At 38.0% G+C, this 26,079-nt stretch overlaps 1 protein-coding gene across 10 annotated transcripts in view; it reads right to left on the bottom strand.

Moving 5' to 3' along the window:
* Nucleotides 1-26,079, bottom strand: part of MCF2 (MCF.2 cell line derived transforming sequence) — a 108,571-nt gene that overhangs the window by 67,756 nt on the left and 14,736 nt on the right. For 9 of the 10 annotated variants that reach the window (XM_087426655.1, XM_087426656.1, XM_087426653.1 and 6 more), the window contains 2 exons: nt 4,719-4,787; nt 357-471 (listed from right to left, as the gene is read on the bottom strand). In XM_087426655.1, coding sequence (XP_087282781.1) covers nt 357-471; nt 4,719-4,787 — 184 coding nt within the window. Of the gene's footprint in view, nt 1-356; nt 472-1,493; nt 1,560-4,718; nt 4,788-26,079 lie in introns of those variants that run through there. The other variant, XM_087426659.1, reaches the window with a different exon arrangement.

Below are 26,079 nucleotides of genomic sequence, written 5' to 3'. Positions count from 1 at the left end.
TATTCTTGGAAGAAATGAAGAACAGCCTCCTCACTCTTAGCTAGTAAGATTTCCTTTTAGACAAATGAAAGTCTTTATGCATGATCATCATTCTCAACCTATGTTCTTCTTCATGGGGACAAATACTTCTAGACCCTCAATTTTCTTTTCACATATCCTCAGTATAATTTTTATAGCAATTTAGGTAGCTGTCAGCTTCCCCTTCTAAATTATATTTCTTATCTACTCTGAAGGTGAGTCTTATGATAATTTACAATAATAATAATAGCCACACTAAAAAGCCAATTGCCCATTATTATATTCAAATGGGTATCTGATATAAAACAAATTGGAAAAAATGTAATAAAATGCTATACCTCGCAATAGATGTCAAGTAAGTCAGCACTTTTGCTATCACTTCTTCTGGTATACATCTGAAATTACAGTTTTCTGGAAACGTAATGATCCAAGCATTGTCCTTTCCCCGGCCACCTAAAATAGTATTTAAATATCAACTGAATTAAGATTTTATGTGACAACAATGCAAGAAAAGGAATTTTAGATTTGAGAAGGGCACTTAGAAGACAGTTTTGTGCAACTGTAACTTTTATAAGGATGATGATCTCCACATTAACCAAAATAGCACCATGCTCCTGACAAAGTTTAAAAAGTGGCAGAATGAGAAAGAAAGAAAGAAAGCAGGCAAAATGGGTGAATATACTCAGAAGAAAAATTGATGAAATGTGTATAATAAATGTAGTTGAAAACATAGCTGACCCCTCAAATTGGACCACCAAGGGTATTGGGAAGTAACTGTTGCTATACCAATGCTATGAGCCTAAATTCAAAATGGGTAATTAATGGCTTGACAGCAAGGGAAAATCTTGATATAACTGACCACTTAGAGTCATGGTGAGCATGAAAGAATACAGGATACAAACTGTAGGAAATAAGTAATGTTCTAATGGATTTGTAGAAGAAACAACGTAAGCCGTAATAGCAATAATGGTATAGGAATCTTACTAATGCCAAGAAAGAAAGACCACAATTTCTCTGTAGAATTCAGAGAAAAATTCAGTGTGCATTCCACTCCATAGTCCTCTATGCAGCCTGGAGGATGAGGAACACTGAGGATGAACACCACCTAAGTGCAGGGATGAGCCTTACACATGTTTAAGGCTTCACTCTACAGTCAGCCTAACACCTGGGCACAGAGTAGGTGCTCAGCAAGTATTTAGTGCTAAATGGAAGTTGAAGGATCATTTTAGGAAGAAAGGTGAAAGATAGCCTTTGAATTTAGCTTGCTAATAGAAATATTTCTAGAGGTTTAGTTGTAATTCTTATTTGGCTGAATTTAAGTGACTAAATTTAAGATATAAAGACAAAAGAATTCATTGTGCAATAAAAATATGACAGTGGCAAAGGAGTTAAAATGGAATGATAAAAATACTCAATCCGAAAGAAAGTAGAGGGCCAGCCCCGTGGCTTAGTGGGTTCGGATCCCAGGCGCGCACCGACACACCGCTTCTCCGACCATGCTGAGGCCATGTCCCACAAACAGCAACTAGAAGGATGTGCAGCTATGACATACAACTATCTACTGGGGCTTTGGGGGAAAAAATAAATAAAAAATAAAAAATAAAAAAAGAAAGCAGAAATGGAGGGAAAAAAACAAACAACTAATGAAACAAACAAAAAACAAATAGTAAGATGATAGAGTTAAACTCAGTCATGTGAATAGTCACATTAAATGTAAATGATCTTGACATCCCGATTAAAAGTCAGAGATTATCAAACTGGATAAAATAGAAATCAAGACCCAACTATAGACTGCCTACAAGAAACACACTTTAAATATAAAGGCACAAATGCATTAAAAGCAAAAAGATGGAAAAAGATAAACCATGCTAATATTAGTCAAAAGGAAGCTGTCTAATTTTAGACAAAGTCAATTTCAGAGTCAAGAATATTACTAGATATTAAGATAATCATTTGATAATGAAACAGCAGTAAATTCATCAAAAGGACATAATCTTAAATTCTTATGCACCTAATAACAGACTTTCAAAATACATGAAACAAAAACTGATAAAGCTGCAAGGAGAAATAGACAAATCCACAATTCTAGTTAGAAATTTCACCACCCTTCTCTCAATAATTGATAGAACAAGTAGACAGGAAATTTGCAAGGATACAGTACACCTGAACAACAACCTTAACCAACATGACCTAATTGATGTTTATAGAACACTCTACCCAACAAAAGCAGAATACACATTCTTCTCTAGCACACTTGGAAAAAGATCAAATTCATTCCTTGCCTTAATCTTTATCAAGGGAAACTTGAGGGAAAGTCCAAAGTCCCCATTCCCAAATTATCTTGATTCAAACTAGTTCCAAGTATTAAATCAAATGATAGTAAATCTTCACTTTGTAATATTCTATACTTAAAGAGCAGGATGAAGATATTCATGGAGAATGATGGCATCCACCCAAGAGCTTTAAAGGAACTCAAAAGTTTCAAGCTGTACAACTCTGAACCAAGAGATTTAGCGAATCATTAAACAAAGGGCCTCTATCAATAGGGTATAGTGTAGAAGCAGCAAAATATAAATAATATATAATACAACACATATATTATATATGTTATAACTTAGTCTTGCCAAGCAAGCTGGTAAGCACTCTAGTTAAGGACAGAACAACTTAGCACTTAGGCAAATGATACCTATCAAAGGAAAGAATACAAAGTTCTTATAAGGGTAAATTATCATCAACTAATCTATAAACTGTTATTACCACTAAGCACCTACAAGTGTTACACTAGGTAGTAAATCTATGAGTAAAGAATAAAAGAAATATTTATATTCTAAAGTGAGTGGTTTTAATTATTTTTCCCTGGGAATCCTTTTTTCAAAAGAAACCATATGCAGAAGCATTCTGAAAACAACTACAAAAAGCAGATAAGGAAGGAAATTGTGGAGAGGGGTCTTGGGGGAATAAGCCCTGAGGGTGATTCTATTCAGAACATAGTTTGAAAAACACTGATTAGCTTCAGTAAAATCCCTGAATCTCAAGAGTGACAGTATGTCACACATTTATACAACTTATAAGATAAAACATAAAACCACATTAATTAAGTCACCACTAATTCATAATTACTGCTAATTATAATCATTAAAGCAGAGGCCAGATTTAAGTGTCCAATTAGGATCATCTATAAAGTAAATGCTTGTTTAGTAAACTGAGCATGTAAGTAACATTTTAATAAATTAAACTACTTAGAAGGAGTAAGATCATTTCTTGTACTCTCAATACCTAAGAAGCATTCATTTTCATGCAGACAATGCATATACTCATAAATTTTTCTTATCTGTTTAATATAATAAATATAATGTTTAATGGTATAGTTCAAATTACTCTAATACCTGAAAGTAATTTGCTTGTCTTTATGCAAAACTTTGCCTAGATATCTGATCAAGTCAAAAAGAGAGGGGTGGTTTACCATAGTTACATCTCTAAAAATATGTAATGCTATTGGGCAGCATTACTCACAATAGCCAAAGGTGGAAGCAACCCAAGTATCCATCAATGCATGAATGGACGAACAAAATATGGTATATACATACAATGGAATATTATTCAGCCTTAAAAAGGAAGGAAATTCTGACTCATGCAACATGGATAGACCTTGAGGACATTATGCTAAGTAAATAAGCCAGTCACAAAAAGACAAATACTGAATGATTCCACTTATGTGAGGGACCTAGAATAGTCAAATACCTAAAGACAGAAAGTAGAATGCTGACTGCTAGGGACTAGGAGCAGAGAGAATGGGGAGTTATTTTTTAATGGGTACAGAGTTTCAGTTTTGCAAGATCAAAAGAGTTCTGAAGATGGATGGTGGTGATGGTTACACAGCAATGTGAATATATTATTTAATGCCACTGAAGTGCACACTTAAAAATGGTTAAGATGGTAAATTTTATGTTATGTGCATCTTATCACAATTTTTTAAAATTACAGTCATGCGTCGCTTAACAACAGGGATACCTTCTGAGAAATGCGTTGTTAGGCGATTTTGTCATTGTGTGAACATCATAGAGTGTACTTACACAAACCCAGATGGTATAGCCTACTACACACCTGGGCTATATGGTACTAATCTTATGGGACCACCACCATATATGTGGTTCATCGTTGACGGAAACGTCGTTATGCGGCACATGACGCATTACAAATGCCTATGCAAATACATACACATATTTTAGAAAAGTAAACTTTATCATGTGTAGACAAAATCCTAAAAAAAAAGACTTAGTACGTGCTGCTTAATTAGCGTGACTTGACAGCATTTGTAATAAACACTTAAGTAATCAGAGCTATGGTGGAGGAGAAAATCTCAAAGAAGCCACCTCAGTTGCCACCTTCTCACTTGGCCTGCACCCACCCAAGAGATGTCTTCTACTTTTGCCTATCACGGATTTCTAAAGACTTGCCTGAAAGTCAAATGTACAAGGGTGGTAAGATTGGTTTTAATCACATAACTAAACATATTTAAAATCTCTAATTATTCTCAAAATGTCCATTTGTTTAGCAACTACACGCACAACGCATAAATGTTTATTAAAATAATGCTTCTCAAACTATATATTTAACTACTTACATAGTAAAGACCAAGCTAACCTTGCTAATTGATTCACACATTTATCTGGTCTAAATACATGAAAAAGTCTGCTTACCAGACAAGAAGGCGATGTCTTGCATTAAGAAATGACTGATGTCCTTTACACGGAGGAGCACCTCAGTTTCTATGACAAATGAGAAAGGGAGAGAAAGGACATACATGTTAGAGTACAGCTAGAAACATACACATGATTTCTCATTGTGCTAAAAAGGACTCTGGGGGTCCCACAGATCTGTGTCAACAGACACGCTGCTGATCTTCTCCTCTTTACTCCTCTCAGCTACATGGCAAGGAAATCACACTCTTGAAAAAAATCACTGGGTAAGTAGGACAAGTGTCCTAGTTCTCAGAATCTATGTCCAGGACAAAAACTACTCTCACTCATCAGAAAGCCTGGGGCAAAGGTCCAAACTCCAGGACATTCAGATTTATTTAAAGGGTAGATTCTCATGTAGAGACACTGTAGCAGCTTGTCTTCTAGTTCTGATAATGCCTTTCATTCTGCAAAGCTCTACTAGCGATTACAAAGCACTTTCAGATCTTTTATTTTATTGAATCCTTAAAATAACACAGGGGAAGGTATTATTATCCCATTTTAAATCAGGAAAAGAGTTGGAAAGAGAGTACAGTGTAGTGGTCAAGCATGTGTGGTTTTTGAGTCAGATAGATCTGGATTCAAATCCCAGCTTGTTGCATTTTCTGGGTGTGCAAACACGTGCAAGTTACTTAGCCTCTCTGAGCCTCAAGTTTTCTTACCTGTAAACTGAGTATAATAATATCTACCTCACAGAGTGTTGTGCCAACTAAATGCAAAATAATTGGCATAATACTTGGTGTTCAATAACTGGTAGCCTATTAACTTATCTTTGATGGTTATAGGTGGAACAACATCCATGCATTGTTCAATATGTTTCAGTTGTCCCAGATCTTAAGTGCTAATTTGTAATGTTCAATTCTAGTGAACTCTACAGGGGCCAAAAATCAAAGACCACAATCTGTCTCTGGTCCATGAGCAAGGATAACTTTTTAAAAGAAAACGGGTCATCAGACTAAGCTATTTTGGATTGTTAGTTTTAATGCCTGTGGTTCCACATCTCTTATAGAAGCCATATTTTCCACTTGCTCTCTTATACAAAGGGCCTTCAAAGACCTAGTCTCTGGTGGTGTCAGGCTGATGACACATTACCCTTCTTAGTGATCCTCAAATCATACCATATGGATGTGGTTTAACAGGGCCAATCCTGATCAAGGGCATTACAAAAACAAGTTCTCAATAGGTCCACACTAGACAGTGGAATCTGTTACTGAATGACACACCCCTCACACACACACACCCAATTTAAAACAAAAGGAAACTAATTGACAAATTTATTTTCATAAGACACGTGCCATTAAGAATCTGCCATTCATCAGGATTTAAAAATCAATTCCTAAAAATGTCTTGTAATTAAAAAAAATTAGGCTCCTGGTATGTCCCTGACCAAGGCACATGCGTTTAAATTTTTGTGTTTTCACTTCCAGATGCCGAATGTGGTTGTTTTTTTCAATGCTACGTGTTTCCTCAAATAAAAAAAAAATGTGTTTATGACAGCCACAGACATGTGTCACACATTGACATTTTTAGGCATGGAGACATGGAGGAAGGGTGACAAGGGGGATAACGCAAAGAGGACTAGAGCTCTCTCTGCCTACAAAAGTGGCAATGCCCCAAATACGTTCTACCGTTTAAATGAGAGAGCATTAGACATTAAAATATTCCTACATAATAAGACCCAAATTTCTCCCCTGCTTTGATCAGTAGGAATATCTATCAAGATAAATTGATGAATTTTATGGCAGATGGCAGATCTAGAAGTGCTAATATCTGCAACTTGATTCCTCCCATACCATTCAGGCTCTTGAATAGTTACAGCAACTATGTCCACTTACTCTACAAATTTTTAATCCTTCCGTGTAACACAAGAGGCACCAGGACATAAAATAAAAGGCCAAGGGCTAGGAATAGGAGGACCTGGGCCTAGTGCTGGCTCGGCCACTGAGCAGCTCTGTGATCTTGAGCAAGTCACTCCCCACCCCTCACCTCACTACCCCAATTTTAGAAGTGAGCGCAAACAACAAATGCTTTCGAAGACCCCTTACATGCTACGAGATTCAACAACAGGTAAAATCCATAGATATAAGAAAAACATACCAATGTTTCCATTGTAAAATATCTCCCACAATTGTGCCAACAAATTAACATTCCCATACTAAAGAAAAAGGATGAAATAATAGGTAAAAGAGAAGATGTTACTACTTTAAGAAATGATCAAGTTCTGGGCTGGAAACTGAAGGGAGAGGAGATAACACAGGAAAGGAAACAGAAGACCACACGGGGTTATCATTGAGCAGCCACAAAAGACAAGGTGAGACTGTTGCTGAGAACAAAGAGATAGAGAGAGTACTGACTTTGGAGAAAGCTGACACTGAGTTACACCCAACTTTGTATCTGACTCTCCTGAATTTCCACACAAATCTCCTCTTGAAATATAAAAGTGATTTTTATCACTTTTTTAATCATAAATGTGATTTATAATGTTCCTCTTGCTGACTCTTTAAACTCTTTCACTCCAGAGCATGAGAAATGAAAAGCCTGGATCACCAAAGCTGGATCAAGTCCACATTACAGCATGTTCCTTGTTGACCAGATCCACATTTGATAGGAGGCTTGTCAAGCTGTCCCATGTAGAAAGCTCAGTTACTCACAATGAAAGGCATACATTCTCCTTACCTCGGACTAGTTGCTAAACCCAAAAAGGGCTGGTTGGGAAGCCAAAAAAAGGGCACTAACTCAATAGGTAATCTGACAAATCCTTAAAAACACCCTGATGGAGCAGCTCTTCATTTAAGAACCCTGCTTAAGAACCCTGTGCTTGTACAATCAAACACAATCAGGCACAAACTGAAAACCAAAGGCAAGAAAAGTGCTTGCCAATTCATTCATTCCATATGTTTGCTTAGGAAGCAAAAGAGACAAGCTTTTTACTGCCTTGACTATACATTGCAAACTCATCACTAATATTTCTTTTATAATATAAAAGGTAGTTGTGCAAATCAGGATACAAGCTCAGAATTAAAATACGAAGAATTTTTAAAGTCCTAAAAGGTGTGGAAATAAATAATATATTTAGGATGGTCCACAGAGGAGGAAGGTACACCCATTCAATTAGTTGATCCATTTTGATTATGTCACGTGCAGAGATGGAGAACATTTGTCACCTTGATACAGGATGCCCTTTATAGTTTTTAAAGACTTATTTTGCATTCATTCACTTTTTTAAACAAAGACTCATTGAGCACCTACTATGTGCCAGATACTGTTCTAAATTGTGGATAGATGTTCTGGGTAAAAGTAAAGGTTCCCAATTAAATAAATTTGTGAAATATTGGGAGATAAGCATACTGCAACATTCCCCAGCAAATACACATACACACGTTGCAAGTGCTTGAGTATGGGCTATGTATGCAGTCTTTCCCAAACCTATATGATCAGGTACTCCTTTGGTTGGTTGGGTGAGTGGTTTTTCCCATCAGAGAAAGGGAGAGAAGACAAACAGAAAGCCACAGAGAGAGCTATACAGACTCCATGTGAAAAAGCACTTTGTTCTAAAAGTCAGAACCATCTGTAGATGAAATGACTGCCGTGGTAGGTAGAGCAGCCCTTCCCTATCACAAATAGCATTAGAACAAAGGCCAAGCAGCTCTGTGGCAAGGAGGCTAGAGAGGGCAATTGAGCATGTAGTTGGGTTGGAATAAATGATCTTTCATGTCCTACATCTCCAAGAGGCTCTGCCTCCATGATTTGAGTATGCATTACCATTCCAAGGAATTTAAATTCTACTGAGTTTATTAACTCCTTATAGACAAAATGATAGTTTAGAAAGTTAAGTAAATTGGTATCTACAAGAATTCTCATTTAAAGAAAGCAGTTTTACTCCAGATTTTGGTGTATAACAGCAATAATTCCAACCCTTGAGCTTTATTTCACAGTGGCACTCTCTCGTGTACATTTATCCCTTCTCTGGGGTTTCTGTTCATACACAATAGAAGAATACGAGTTCTGAACCATGCTGCACACACGTGCCATTTTGTCCAAGCACTACAGAGCCATGGCAAATAAACCATTTAAAAGAGCAAATACCTCTATTCTCATGTTTTCCTAAAAATAAAAAGGCAAAAATGGAGCACAAATTAAAATAGAAAGGAAAATAAAGGAAATGTAAACCAGAAAGATACAGTCTTTTCCATGGCAATGAACCCACTGCCACTGCCAATATGAAAACAGAGGGGAAAAGTGTAGTAAATGATTAACAATAGGTATCATTTGCCAAGCACCGCGTATTTGCCAAGCACTGCATAAAGTACTTCGTATGCATTTTCTCTGTCTTAACAACGATCCCCCAAGGTGGACATTAAAACTCTCATCTTACAGATGAGAAAACAGGCTCAGAGAGGCTGCCATTCATGCACTTACTTATTCAAGAAATTTATATTGAACAATCGCCAGGCACCAGGCACTGTTCAGACCCAAGGCAGAATCTAGTAAAGGATTTACGTGTCATCTATTTGGTTCCCTAACCTTCAGACAGGCAATCTAAAATCTGCACACAGAAGAATACACTCAATTAGCTCTAATGCAAATTACTAACTAGATATGGCTCCATAACCTCCCATTTTCTTCCAGGAAGAGTTTTGTCCCAAATCACATCAAGAATGTTTATAAACAATTTTTTGCAAGAAACTCCATTACTTTTACAGCCTGAAATTCTTAACAATGGTGTTTACTTTTAGCAATCATTTCTTTGAAAGGTCGCTATTGCTGATGTGCAGGACTCAGATAAAATTTGGTTTTGTTTTGAGACCTAAATCCCATTGTGAGGCAGATGGGACTCTATGAGTGTAATTTTCCCCTTTCAATATGAACATCAGATACACTATACCATCTGTAAACAGTAATGTCTTAGCATATGCAACAAATTGAAGTGCTGTCTTGACAAGTGTTATGCTTTAAAAGGTGGAACAAATAAAAGGGTAGTTTTGAAATCATTACAAAATGAATTCCCATTAGACTACAGTAGCACAAAACTATGCAGTACTTTGTTCTACAGTAAAGGTACAGTATGAAACACTCGCATAATTCTGTACTAACAAAAGAAAACCAAAATTCTTGTCAAATCTTTCTTCTGCTAACAACCTACTGTAGCCTCCTTCCAACCCACTGTAATTCAATTCACCAAACATCTACTGGGTTTCTTTTTTTTTTTTTTTAATTCTTATTTATTTTTCCCCCAAAGCCCTAGTAGATAGTTGCATGTCATAGCTGCACATCCTTCCAGCCGCTGTATGTGGGACGCGGCCTCAGCATGGCCGGAGAAGCAGTGCATCGGTGTGTGCCCGGGATCCGAACCCGGGCCGCCAGCAGTGGAGTGCGCGCACCCAACCTCTAAGCCACGGGGCCGGCCCTCTACTGGGTTTCTGTTTGTTCCTCTCTGCTAAGTGCTGTGGCCCATTCAAATATAAACAGAGTTTCTCACCTTAAAAAGCTCAAAAATCAACAGAAGACATGACATACAAACAACTGGCCATAATAGATAGTACAGTATGTGCTATAATAGAAATACACAATATAGGGTATAGGGATGGGAGAGATTATTACATTTAAATTGAGACAGTGAGAAAAAGAAGGTTTCATAGACAATGTGACATCTGAGCTGGGCCTCAAAAATTGATTAGGATCCAAATACATGGACAGGGGAATAGAGAAGGAGATTCCAGGTGAAAGAAACAAGGCATCAACGCAGGAGTAGGTGAAGGAACCAGGAACAGTATATGGTCTGAAGTGGTTTGAGTTTAGAGGATGGGACAGTCTAGCTAAAGCTAGAAAGCAAGACTAGAAGCAAAAAATGGAGAACTTTGCATGCCTCCAGAGGAGGAGAGCAGGCTTCTGGAATGCTTCTGATCCAAGATCCCTGACTTAGCACAAAGGTATTTTCCAAGCAGGCATCTCCTGCAACACAATGGCAAGGATGTAGAAACTGGTGGACTCTACAATAGATAAGCTACCAACTTTTAGTATAATCTCAGGCAATTCACTGAAGGTTCCCTATGACTGGAGGTTGTTTATAAGCACCTATACAACAAAATGTGTGGCAAGGAAATGAAAACAGAAAGTCCCTCTTTCATGTGTTATAAACTCCAAATAAAACTGGGCTTGAGTACTATTCGAAGACTCCTACTTTTTTTCAAATTACATTTCTGAAATCTGGAAGTATCTTAGATTCACCATCACATTTGATTCAGTTTTTCATTTTTCCATCCAACACTCTATATTAAGTACCTTAGAACAAATCAATTACAATCATATAAAGGAAAAATATGATATTAAAAAAATAAGTCCCCAATCTCTTTGTAGTTGACATATACATATATATATACACACATACGTATATATATGTATATGTACATATACATATATATGTCATCAGATTTCATAACTCTCATTTGAGATGTCATACAGTACAAGATAATGTAGCATGAAAAAAGCAGGATACAAAACTGTCTATTCAGTATGATATCAACCATATAACGTATCTATTTAACCAAAAAAAAAAAAACTGTAAGAAATATACTTCAGGGCCGGCCCCATGGCTTAGTGGTTAAGTGTGCGCACTCCGCTGCCGGCGGCCCGGGGTTCGGATCCCGGGTGCGCACCGATGCACCGCTCCTCTGGCCACGCTGAGGCCGCGTCCCACATACAGCAACTAGAAGGATGTGCAGCTATGACAGACAACTATCTACTGGGGCTTTGGGGGAAAAATAAATAAATAAAATCTTTAAAAAAAAAAAAAGAAATATACTTCAATATTAATAGTGTTTTTCCTCTGGGCCATAAAATTCATTTTTTGGTATATTTTCCATGGTTTTTTTTGCAATTATCATGTTCACTTTTTTTAAGATTGCTTTTTTTAGAGCAGTTTTAGGTTTACAGCAAAACTGAGGGGAAGGTACAGAGATTTCCCATATACACTTTGCCCTTACATATGCATAGACTTTCCCATTGTCAACATCTCCCACCAGAGTGCTACATGTTACAACTGATAAACTTACATTGACACATCATTTACCACCCAAAGTCCATAGTTTACATTAGGGTTCACTCTTGGAGTTGTACATCCTATGGGTTTGGACAAATGCATAATGACACGTATCCACCATTATAATATCATACAGAATAGCTTCACTGCCCTAAAAATCCTCTATGTTCCGTCTATTCATCACTCCTCCACACAACCCCTGGCAACCACCAATCTTTTTACTGTCTCCATAGTTTTGCCTTTCCAAGAACGTCATATAGTTGGAATCACACAGTATCTATAGTCTTTTCAGATTGGCTTCTTTCAGTTAGTCATATGCATTTAAGGCGCCTCCATGTCTTTTCATGGCTTGATAGCTCATTTCTTTTTAGTGCTGAATAATATTCCATTATCTAGATGTACCATAGTTTATTTATCCATTCTTTCTTTCTTTTTTGATAAGTTGTTTTCATTTTTGTTTAATGCAAAATGTTTTTTTAATTTCTCTTAAGATTTCTTCTTTGACCCATGTGTTATTTAGAAGTATGTTGTTTAATCTCCATGTATTTTGGGATTTTCCAGTTATCTTTTTATTATTAATTCCTAATTTAATTCCACTGTGGTCTGAGAGCAGACATTCCATGATTTCTGTTCCTTTAAATTTGCTAAGGTGGAAGATGGCGGCGTAGGCAGACTCTGAACTCACCTCCTCCCGTGGACACAGCCAATTTACAACTACTCGTGGAAAAATTACCCCTGAGACAGAACTGAAAACTGGATGAGAGGAACTCCTGCAACAACGGACAATCCTAACTGGGGTAGAAGAGGCAGAGACTCCCTTCCGGAGAGGAAAAACGCCGCCTTCACAAGCCGCCAGCGTCACGGCCGCCGGGAGCAGCTCACAGGTACGCAGCCTCCCTGGAGGCGCGGGGTCCTGAGCCGGGAGCGCCCCCGCTGTGGGCATTTTGTGGACCCAGCACAATCGACACCAGTGGCATAATATCTGACCTTGCCTGCTACTAAAGCATTGGGTAGCACCCCCAGAAAACCCGGTTCACAAAGAAACTAAAACTGGCTCTTAAAGGGCCCGCGCACAAACTCACCCGTTCCAGAAAGCATCCTAAAATCACCAGAAAGAAAGGTGCACAGTGCTTCGGTGACAAGAGACTCACCTAATAGGCCCTGAGTGCATCTCGGTGAGGGGTGAGACCTCTCCAGGGACTGGGACATTGGCGGCGGCCATTGTTGTGGCCTGGTGTGGGCATGCTGACACAGACGCCATTGGAGTTCTCCCTGAGGCCTGCTAGCCCAGGGTCAGCTCCACCTGCTAGAGCACCGATTTAATCCAGCTCAGCCAGGGCAGGCAGCCCACCCTAGAGACTGGCCCCACCCAACAACAAGCCCTCAGGCAACGTGTGGGCCTGCATAGATTGGTGACTGGATTCTCTGCAGCCTGGCAACTGAGCTGACTTGAGCAGGGCAGGGTGTGCACAAGGAGTGGGTGGAGAGTGTGGGGTGGTGGCGGAGTGTGTGGGGCTCCCGCCGTGGAGAGACTGGGTCTGCTTGGGGAGGTTGGGGCGCTCACACGGGGCAGGACTGTGTTGACTGTGTGTGTGGACCTGTGGGCAACAGGGCTTGTCAGCTGCAGAAGACTTGTGCTTCTCAAAGACCCACACAGGGGGTTTGCCCCACCTTCCAAAGCCTGAAACAATTGGGTGCTCCTGTGCCTGAGGCCAGCCCCACACAGCTGCAATCCTCAGAGAGCTGACAAGAGACCTAATAGGCTAGAGGTTTACAGCAATTCTAAGGCCCTGAGCCTAACAACCTGCCACACTGGGGGCCTACTCACTTAAAAGAAATACTGCAACACAAATGTGGTATTAGAACTTACAGCCAACTGTGCTGGGGCTCCCCACAGCTGATAAAGAGACTGAAGGGCCCACAACAACTACAAGCAGCTGAGCATTACAACAGCTGGCCAGGAGCATAACTCAGCCTCCCTGGGCGCCTATAGGGAGAGTTAACAGGCCACAATAGAAGGACACACGTAGCCCACATAGGGGCCACCCCTGGAACATTGAGAACTGAGGGAAGCACACTGGAAGCCTCCTAAGGCATCACTTACATAAGGTCACCTATCCAAGAGCAGGAGACGTATCTGACCTACCTAATACGTAGACACAAGCACAGGGAAAGAGGCAAAATGAGGAGGCAAAAGAATACATTCCAAGTAAGGGAACAGGACAAAACCCCAGAAAAGGAACTAAGTGAAACAGAAATGAGCAACCTACCCGACAGAGAGTTCAAACTAAGAGTGTTAATGATGCTCACTGATCTGGGGAGAAGAATGGATGAACTCAGTGAGAATGTCAACAAAGAAATGGAAGATATAAAAAAGAACCAATCAGAAATGAAGAATACAATACTGGAAATGAAAAATTCATTAGAGGGACTCAAAAGCAGAGTAGAGGATACAGAAGAACGGATCTGTGAGCTGGAAGAAAGACTAGAAGAAATTACCCAAGCTGAACAGGTAAAAGAGAAAAGAATTAAAAAGAGTGAGGACAGTCTAAGGGACCTCTGGGACAACATCAAGCGCACTAACATCTGTGGTACAGGTGTCCCGGAAAGAGAAGAGCGAGACAAGGGGGCAGAGAATCTATTTCAAGAAATAATAGATGAAAACTTCCCTAACCTAAGGAAGGAAACAGACATCCAGGTACAGGAGGCACAGAGAGCCCCAAACAAGATAAACCCAAAGAGGCCCACACCAAGACACATCATAATCAAAATGTCCAGAATTAAAGATAAAGAGAGAATCCTAAAAGCCGCAAGAGAATGTCAAGTTACATACAAAGGAAACCCCATAAGGCTATCAGCTGACTTCTCAGCAGAAACCTTACAGGCTAGAAGAGAATGGCACGATATATTTAAAGTGCTAAAAGGAAAAAACTTACAGCCAAGAATACTCTACCCAGCAAGGTTATCGTTCAAAATGGAAGGAGAGATCAAAATTTTCCCAGATAAGCAAAAATTAAAGGAGTTTGTCACCAAGAAACCAGTGTTACAAGAAATGTTAAAGGGACTGATTTAAGGGGAAAAGAGAAGACCACAAATAGGAAAAATTATCTATTTCCACGATTAGAACGTAATGGACACAAATGCACAAAAAAGAGGTTAGATATGATATCAAAAACATAAAAGGAGGGAGGAGGGTAGTTAAAGAGTACAGGTTTCAGACAGAGGTCAAACTAAAGTGACCATCAATTCTGTATAGAAGAAGAAAGGAACAGAGAAGTACTACTAAAACACTGAGAAAAAAAAAAAAGTTAAAAAATGGCAGTAAGTACATACTTATCAATAGCTACTTTAAACGTCAGTGGACTAAATGCTCCAATTAAAAGGCATAGGGTGGCTGACTGGATAAATAAACAAGACCCATATATATGCTGCATACAAAAGACACACTTCAGACCTAAAAACACTCACAAACTGAAAGTGAAGGGATGGAAAAAGATACTCCACGCAAATGGCAATGAAAAGAAAGCTGGGGTAGCAGTACTCATATCAGACAAAATAGACTTTAAAACAAAAACTGTAAAAAGAGACAAAGAAGGGCATTACATAATGATCAAGGGAACAATCCAACAAGACGATATAACACTTGTAAATATCTACGCACCCAATGTAGGTGCACCTAAATATATAAAGCAATTATTAACAGACATAAAAACAGAAATAGACAGTAACACAATAATAGTAGGGGACTTTAACACTCCACTTACACCAACGGATAGATCATCCAAACAGATCAATAAGGAAACATTGGCCTTAAACGACACACTAGAACAGATGGACCTAGTAGATATATACAGAGCATTCCATCCAAAAACCGAAGAATACACGTTCTTTTCAAATGCACATGGAACATTCTCCAGGATTGATCACATATTAGGCCACAAAACAAGTCTCCATAAATTTAAGAAGATTGAAATAATACCAAGCATCTTTTCTGACCACAACGGTATGAAACTAGAAATCAACTATAGGAAGAAAATCAGAAAAGCCACAAATACATGGAGATTAAACAAAATGCTACTGAACAACGACTGGGTTAATGAAGAAATCAAAGAAGAAATCAAAAATACCTGGAGACAAATGAAAATGAAAATACGACATGCCAGAATTTATGGGATACAGCAAAAGCGGTTCTAAGAGGGAAGTTTATAGCGATACAGGCCTATCTCAACAAACAAGAAAAATCTCAAATAAACAATCTAACAATGCACCTAAAGGAACTGGAAAAAGAAGAACAAACAAAGCACAAAATCAGTAGAAGAAGGGAAAAAATAAAAATCAGAGCAGAAATAAATGAAACAGACACCAAAAAAATAGAAAAAATTAATAAAACCAAGAGCTGGTTCTTTGAAAAGATCAACAAAATAGACAAACCTTTAGCTAGACTCACCAAGAACAAAAGAGAGAAGGCACAAATAAGTAAAATCAGAAATGAAAGAGGAGAGGTTACAACAGACACCTCAGAAATACAAAAGATTATAAGAGAATACTATGAAAAACTATATGCCAACCGATTCGACAATCTGGAAGAAATGGATAAATTCTTAGAATCATACAACCTTCCAAAACTGGATCAAGAAGAAGTAGAGAATTTGAATAGACCAATCACCAGTAAGGAGATCGAAACAGTAATCAAAAACCTCCCCAAAAATAAAAGTCCAGGACCAGACGGCTTCCCTGGTGAATTCTACCAAACATTCAAAGAAGACTTAATACCTATCCTTCTCAAACTCTTCCAAAAATTGAGGAGGGGGAAGCTCCTAACTCATTCTACGAAGCTGACATTACCCTGACACCAAAACCAGACAAGGACAACACAAAAACAGAAAATTACACGCCAATATCACTGATGAACATCGATGCGAAAATCCTCAACAAAATACTAGCAAATCGCATACAACAATATGTTAAAAAGATTATACACCATGATCAAGTGGGATTTATTCCAGGTATGCAGGGATGGTTTAACATTCGCAAATCAATCAACGTAATACACCACATTAATAAAATGAAGAACAAAAATCACATGATCATCTCAATAGATGCAGAGAAAGCATTTGACAAGATCCAGCATCCATTTATGATAAAAACTCTGAATAAAATGGGTGTAGAAGGAAAGTACCTCAACATAATAAAGACCATATATGAGAAACCCACAGCTAATATCATCCTCAATGGTGAAAAACTGAAAGCTATCCCTCTAAGAACAGGAACCAGACAAGGATGCCCACTGTCACCACTCCTATTTAACATAGTATTGGAAGTCCTAGCCAGAGCAATCAGGCAAGAGAAAGAAATAAAAGGGATCCAAATTGGAAAGGAAGAAGTGAAACTGTCACTATTTGCAGATGACATGATTTTATATATAGAAAACCCTAAAGAATCTACCAGAAAACTTTTAGAAGTAATAAACGAATATGGTAAAGTTGCAGGATACAAAATCAACATACAAAAATCAGTTGCGTTTCTGTACACTAACAACGAAGTAGCAGAAAGAGAAATTAAGAATACCATCCCATTTACAATTGCAACAAAAAGAATAAAATACCTAGGAATAAACTTAACCAAAGAGGTGAAAGAGCTGTACACCGAAAACTATAAAACATTTCTGAAAGAAATTGAAGAAGACACAAAGAAATGGAAAGATATTCCGTGCTCTTGGATTGGAAGAATTAACATAGTTAAGATGTCCATACTTCCTAAAGCCATCTATAGATTCAATGCAATCCCTATCAAAGTTCCACCAACATTTTTCACAGAAATTTGTTAAGGTGGTCCATCTTGATGAACGTTCCATGTGAGCCTGAGAACAAATGCTTTTTATTATATATTTATTTATATTTATTGAGATATAATTCATATACCAAAAACTCATCCTTTTAGTGTGTACAATTCAATAGATTCTAGTATATTCAAAAGGTTGTACAACTACCACCACTATCTAATTCCAGAACATTTTTATCACTTCAAAAAGAAATCCTGTAGCATTAGAAGTCGGTACAGAAAAAGAGTTAACATAGCAGTTCTAGATTGCTTATCCTTAGAAAGGCCTGGTTGCAAAGTCAGCCCTTGGCTGACACCTGGGAACTTGGACTCAGGAGGTAAATAATGTGGATTATGCTAAGCATCTGCTTTCTTTCTGGGAGCATGGAAATTTTGGTACCTGCTAGGGATAGGGTGCCTATGTGACTACCCACCAATATAAATCCTGCACTCAGCCTCTAAAGAGAGTCCCTAGTAGGCAACATTTTCCATGTGTCAGAACTTGTTGCTAGGGGAATTAAGAACGTTCTTTGTGACTCCACTGGGAGAGAAGCCTTGTGCCTGGTTTTCTCCAGACTTCATTTCATGTGCCTTTTCTCTTTGCTGATTTTGCTTTGTATCTGTATGTTGCAATAAATACTAACTACGAGTGTGACTATACGTTGAGTCCTGTGAGTCCACCTAGTAAGTCATGAAACCTGGGGTGGTCTTGTGGATCCCCAACACACAGCCACTTCCCCAAAGGAAGAAATAAAACTATCTCTATTTGCAATGACATGATCTTGTACATAGAAAATACTAAGGAATTCACACACAGAGACACACACATACACTAAAACCTGTTAGTACTAATAAACAAGTTCAGCAAGGGTGTAGTATATTAGATCAATATACAAAAATCAATGTATTTCTATTGTGCAAAGTATAAGTGTAAAACTTATACTCTGAAAACTACAAAACACTACTGAAAGAAATTAAAGATCATCTAAATAAATGGAAAGCCATCCCACATGCATGGACAGGAAGACTTAATATTATGGTGGCAATACTCCCCTAATTGATACTTACCTAATTGACAGATTCAAAGCGACCCCTATCAAAATCCTAGCTGGCTTTTTTTTTTTTTTTTTTGCAGAAATTGACAAGTTGATTCTACACTTCATATGGAAATGCATGGGAGGCAGACTAACCAAAACAATCTTGAGAAAAATAATAAAGTTGGAGGACTCACACTTCCCGATTTCAAAACTTACTACACAAAGCTACAATAAACAAGACAGTGTGTTACTGGCATAACGATAGACATAAAAATCAATGGAATAGAATTGCAAGTCCAAAAATTATCCATATATCTAGAGTTGATTGATTTTTGACAAAGACAAGACAATTCAATGAAGAAAGAATAGTCTTTTCAACAGATGGTGATGGAACAACAGGACGTCTACATTCAGAAGAATGAAGTTGTACCCCTACCTTACACCATATACAAAAATTAACTCAAAATGGATCAAACATTGAAATATAAGAGCTAAAACAATAAAATTCTTAAAATAAAATACAGGCATAAATCTTCGTGACCTTGCATTAAGCAAAGCCTTCACATACATTAAATCAAAAGCACAAGCAACAAAAGAAAAAATAGATAAATTTGACTGTGTCAAACTTTAAACTTTTGTGCTTCCAAAGGCACTAACAAGAAAGTGAAAAGACAATCCACAGAAAGGAAGGATATACTTGCAAATCATTTATCTGTTAAGGACTATATATCTAGAATACATAAAGAACACTTACTAGTCAATAATAAAAAGGCAAATAACACAACAAAAATGGGTAAAGGATTTGAATAGACACATCTCCAAAGAAGATATAAAAATTGCCAATAAGCACATGTAAAGATGCTCAACATCATTTAGTCATTATGGAAATGCATATCAAGACCATAATGAGATACCACTTCACACTCAGGGGGATGCCTATAATCAAAAAGATGGACAATAACAAGTGTCAACAAGTATGTGGGCAAATTTGAACCCTCATACACTGTTCATGGGAATGTAAAATGGTTCAGCTCCTGTGAAAAATAGTTGTGCAATTCCTCAAAAAGTTAAATGGAGAGTTACCATATGACCCAGCAATTCTACTTCTAGGTAGCTACCCAAAAGAAATGAAAACATAACATCGACACAAAAACATGTACAGGAATGTTTATAGCATTATTCATAATACCCAAAAGGTGGAAACAACGTAAATGTCCATCAACTGAAGAATGGATAAACAAAATGTGGTATGTCCATACTGTGGAATATTATTTGGCATAAAAAGTAATGAAGGACTGATACATGCTACAACATGGATGGATCTTGAAAATATTTTGCTAAGTGAAAGAAGCCACAAATTATATGACTCCACTTATATGAAATATCCAGAACAGGCATATAGAGAGAAACAGAAAGTAGATTAATGGTTGCTTATGGCTAGGAGAATGGGGGAATCGGGGGATGATAGCTGAAGGGTACAGGGCTTCTTTTAGGAATGATGAAATGTCCTACAACTGATTGCAGTGATGGTTACACAACTTTGTGAATGTGCTAAAAACATCAAATTTTACATTTTAAATGGGTAAATTGTATTGTATGTGAATTATATCTCAATAAGGCTGTTACAAAAAAAAACCAAGGAAAGAATTGGTGTTTGTAACAAAAAGTTCGTTTGAGCAAAGGATGCACTTTTTCCACTTCTCCTTCCAAAGGAATTTAATCATGAAAAACAAATAGAAGTGGGCTCAACTTTTGGAAATGTATGTTAAGGAAAAAAAGATGAAGGTTGTGCATAAAGATAAACCATGATGACACCACAGAACCGACAAGTTAACACAGTGGTTATATTGGAGTGTTAAATCTTGAGTGATGTATACCTGCAAAATTCTGATGTTTTCACACAAATAAGTATTTCTTATAGAGGTAACATAGCATAGTACTTTTGAGCACGTGCTCCAGAGACAGATTGCCTGGATTCCCATTCCAGCTCTACCACTTGACAAGCTGCTTAAACTCTGTGTCCCAGTTTCCTTTACTGGTAAAACGAGGGAAATGATAGTACCTATTTCACAGGGTTATTGTAATGAGCAAAGTTGTTAACACACACAAAGACTTGGAACAGTGCCTAGTATATGGTAAGTGGTCAATAAGTGTTGGCCATTGTTATAGAATAAAGAAAAAATAACATTATAATTTAAAACATTTAGTGTACAAGTGAACATTCAGGCGGTGACAGATGACGACTGGGTTAGCATTATGCTTCTGCAAAGATTTTAATTCTCACCTTCCCCAAACAGCCACACTGCTTCAGGGCCAGAAGACCACTCTCATCTTTCAGTTCATCTGCAAATAGGGGACTAGGTCATGGTTCCTTATCCATATCTCAGGTCTTGTATACAAGGTAAACTCTTAGATGATACCATGTGTGAATATAAAAATTGAACTTTCAAGTTTGAAAGACATGGAGGAGCTTCCCCTATTGGTCACATGAGGACTAAATTTCCTGAAAAACCTTCCTGTTACAAAACACAGGAAGGACAAGGAAATCCTCAGAAGCCTAAACCATTACTAGGCCAATTCCCAGGTGACTTAGAACTTGATTTTAATGGTCATGCATTGGTGAAGATTCAGAGCCTACAGCATTGGCAATCAGATCTGAGAAAATATAGGAGAATATCTGTATAACCAGCGGGTAGGATAGAATTTTTTAAATAGGATACAAGAAGCACAAGGCACAAAGGAAAAGATTGACAATTTAGACTACATTAAATTTAAACTTTTTTCGTCAAAAAACATCATAAAGAAAATGATGAGACGAGCCACAAATTGGGTGCAGATATTTGCAACACATATAAGTCACAAATAAATAGTATCAAGGATATATAAAAGATCGTAAGTCAATTAATAAAAAGACAAACCACCTGACAGAAAAGTGGAAAAAACTAACACAAACAGGCATTTCACAGAGGAGGAAATAGGAATAACCAATAAACATCTGAAAAGATCCTCAACTGCATTTGTAATGCGCAATTGCAAATTTCAAGGCCAGTAAGATAACCTTTTATACCCATCACTTGAGCAACAATTCAAAACATCAACATTAGCAAGCACCTATATGCGCAACAACATAATCAGTATAGATACGTTTTTGGGTTTGGCCTTGGCTCTTACCATAGATTTCTTTTTTTCATGAAGCATCCATTTTGAAAGACCACTTTAAAAATTGTTTTAGTGATAACTGAAAGATAATATATCAGGTAGAGTTTTACCCTGATAGAGCTGAAGGGTAAACACAGTGACTTGACACAGTCTAAAATGGAAAACAATCAGTTAGATGTGGCAAAAAAGATCAAACGAACTCGGAGGTTGCACTAAAGACATGTATAATAGCAAATCAAACATTCCGAAGTGTTGCCTGAGTACCTACTGTGCATTCAACGTGGTTTTACCACTCGTTTACAACAACACATAATAATAAGTAAGTTCCAATTCGAGGAAGAATTTCCACAGATCTAGCTGTCCTCAGATCCTCAACCCTTTAGTTGTGCTTTGAAGGAAGGAACGGTGCGATGATTTTACCCACATAGCAGGAAGTGGAATTCTAGGGGAAGACAGGAAATGGAAGGGAGGAATGAGAGGATGGAAGGAAAGAATAAGAATACAAAACGGGGCTGGCCTGGTGGCGCAAGCGGTTAAGTGAGTGTGCTCCGCTGCGGCGGCCCAGGGTTCAGCGGTTCGGATCCTGGGGGCGCACCAATGCACCGCTTGGCAAGCCGTGCTGTGGCGGCATCCCATATAAAGTGGAGGAAGATGGGCACAGATGTTAGCCCAGGGCCAGTCTTCCTCAGCAAAAAAAGAAGAGGATTGGCAGATGTTAGCTCTGGGCCGATCTTCCTCACACACGAATACAAAAAAGGAATCCACATTTCAACACAACTTGAAGTGTCTTTTTCATTCATCTATCAGCCATTCTAATCATCCATGTATTTCTTCTTTCAAGAAACCATTGGTAGACTTCCATCTTATGCCAGGCCCTGTGCAGTGCTGGGGACACAGAAACCAGTTAAAACACTGGCCGGGATCTCATGGGGCTCTTCATGTAGGAGCAGGAGGCAGTTACAGCCCAGAGTGCTAAGTGTTACAGTAGTGTAGAGCCCAGGATGCCGTGAACACATAGAGAAAGGACATCTAGCACCAAACTGATAAAATAGATGATGCCTAAAAAATAGGGGGAAAAAACAGTTTTATGGCCTAATCTATGCTGAATACCACCTGGGACTCGCTTTCAGCATATGACTTTCAGAGCATCGCTCAATGTTATACTAAGTTCGATGGACTCTGATCTGCTTCCAAGGAGCGAGGGCCCTTATCTTTTCATGGATCAGACATATTTGCGTGTGCTGCAAATGAAGGGGAACTATGCATTTCTATAACTTTTGCAACCAATGTTTATGTGTTTACGTGCATGCATATAGTGCATAAATATGGAAATATTAAATATGGTAATTAAGATGGGTGGTTTTGTTCTATGAAGCTGATATTACCCTGATAGCAAAACCAGACAAGGACAACACAAAAAAAGAAAATTACAGGCCAATATCACTGATGACCATCGATGCAAAAATACTCAACAAAATACTAGCAAATCGCATACAACAATATGTTAAAAAGATTATACACCATGATCAAGTAGGATTTATTCCAGGGATGCAGGGATGGTTTAACATTCGCAAATCAATCAACGTAATACACCACATTAATAAAATGAAGAATAAAAATCACATGATCATCTCAATTGATGCAGAGAAAGCATTTCACAAGACACAGCATCCATTTATGATAAAAACTCTGAATAAAATGGGTATAGAAGGAAAGTATCTCAACATAATAAAGACCATATATGAGAAACCCACAGCTAATATCATCCTCAATGGTGAAAAACTGAAAGCTATCCCTCTAAGAACAGGAACCAGACAAGGATGCCCACTGTCACCACTCCTATTTAACATAGTACTGGAAGTCCTAGCCAGAGCAATCAGGCAAGAGAAAGAAATAAAAGGGATCCAAATTGGAAAGGAAGAAGTGAAACTGTCACTATTTGCAGATGACATGATTTTATATATAGAAAACCCTAAAGAATCTACCAGAAAACTTTTAGAAGTAATAAACGAATATGGTAAAGTTGCAGGATACAAAATCAACATACAAAAATCAGTTGCGTTTCTGTACACTAACAACAAAGTAGCAGAAAGAGAAATTAAGAATACCATCCCATTTACAATTGCAACAAAAAGAATAAAATACCTAGGAATAAACTTAACCAAAGAGGTGAAAGATCTGTACACCGAAAACTATAAAACATTTCTGAAAGAAATTGAAGAAGACACAAAGAAATGGAAAGATATTCCATGCTCTTGGATTGGAAGAATTAACATAGTTAAGATGTCCATACTTCCTAAAGCCATCTATAGATTCAGTGCAATCCCTAGCAAAGTTCCAACAACATTTTTCACAGAAATAGAACAAAGAATCCTAAAATTTATATGGAACAACAAAAGACCCCGAATAGCTAAAGGAATCCTGAGAAAAAAGAACAAAGCTGGAGGTATCACTCTCCCTGATTTCAAAATATACTACAAAGCTATAGTAACCAAAACAGCATGGTACTGGCACAAAAACAGACACACAGATCAATGGAATAGAATCGAAAGCCCAGAAATAAACCCACACATCTATGGACAGCTAATCTTTGACAAAGGAGCCAAGAACATACAATGGGGAAAAGAAAGTCTCTTCAACAAATGGTGTTGGGAAAACTGGATAGCCATATGCAGAAAAATGAAAGTAGACCCTTACCTTACACCATGCACAAAAATTAACTCCAAATGGATTAAAGACTTGAATGTAAGACCTGAAACAATGAAACTTCTAGAAGAAAACATAGGCAGTACGCTCTTCGACATCGGTCTTAGCTACATCTTTTCAAACACCACATCTGACCGGGGAAGAGAAACAATAGAAAAAATAAACAAATGGGACTACATCAAACTAAAAAGCTTCTGCACAGCAAAGGAAACCATCAACAAAACGAAAAGACAACCTAACAATTGGGAGAAGGTATTTGCAAACCATATTTCTGATAAGGGCTTAATCTCCAAAATATATAAAGAACTCATGCATCTCAACAACAAAAAAACTACCAACCCAATTAAAAATGGGCAAAAGACCTGAACAGACATTTCTCCAAAGAAGATATACAGATGGCCAACAGACACATGAAAAGATGTTCAAAATCACTATCTATCAGGGAAATGCAAATCAAAACTACAATGAGATATCACCTCACGCCCGTCAGAATGGCTATAATTAACAAGACCGGAAACAACATGTGTTGGAGAGGATGTGGAGAGAAGGGAACTCTCATACACTGCTGGTGGGAGTGCAAACTGGTGCAGCCACTATGGAAAACAGTATGGAGATTCCTCAAAAAATCAAGCATAGAACTACCATATGATCCAGCTATTCCACTGTTGGGTATTTATCCAAAAAACTTGAAAACACCAATTTGTAAAGGTACATGCACCCCTGTGTTCATTGCAGCGTTATTCACAATAGCCAAGACTTGGAAGCAACCTAAGTGCCCATCAAGGGACGAATGGATAAAGAAGCTGTGGTATATATACACAATGGAATACTACTCAACCATAAGAAACGATGAAATCCAGCCATTTGTGACAACAGGGATGGACATTGAGGGTATAATGCAAAGTCAAATAAGTCAGAGGGAGAAGGTCAAATACCGTATGATTTCCTTCATTAAGTAGTAGATAATAACAACAATAAACAAACACATAGGGACAGAGATTGGATTGGTGGTTACCAGAGGGGAACGGGGGAGGGAGGAGGGTGAAGGGATAATTCGGTACATGTGTGTGGTGATGGGTTGTAATTAGTATTTGGGTGGTGAACATGATGTAATCTATGCAGAAATAGAAGTACAATGATGTACACCTGAAATTTTTACAATGTCATAAACCAATGTTACTGCAATAAACAAAAAATTTAAAAAAAAATAAAATAAAATGGGTGGTTTTGAAAGTTTACTCTTCTATCTTTAAAAATCACTTGTAGGGCCGGCCCCGTGGCTTAGCGGTTAAGTGCGCGCGCTCCACTACCGGCGGCCGGGGTTCGGATCCTGGGCGCGCACCGACGCACCGCTTCTCCGGCCATGCTGAGGCCGCGTCCCACATACGGCAACTATAAGGTTGCGCAGCTATGACATACAACTATCTACTGGGGCTTTGGGGGGGGAATAAATAAATAAAATTATTAAAAAAATAAAAATAAAAATAAAAAATAAAAATCACTTGTAAAGTCAATATGCAACATGAAGAAGCTCACACTGAAAGGAAAAGGTAAAAACTAC

Source organism: Ceratotherium simum, chromosome X, assembly GCF_057802395.1.
Source record: "Ceratotherium simum simum isolate JZ-2026a chromosome X, ASM5780239v1, whole genome shotgun sequence".
NCBI classification, from domain to species: domain Eukaryota; kingdom Metazoa; phylum Chordata; class Mammalia; order Perissodactyla; family Rhinocerotidae; genus Ceratotherium; species Ceratotherium simum.
This window is presented reverse-complemented; position numbering and strand designations above follow the sequence as displayed.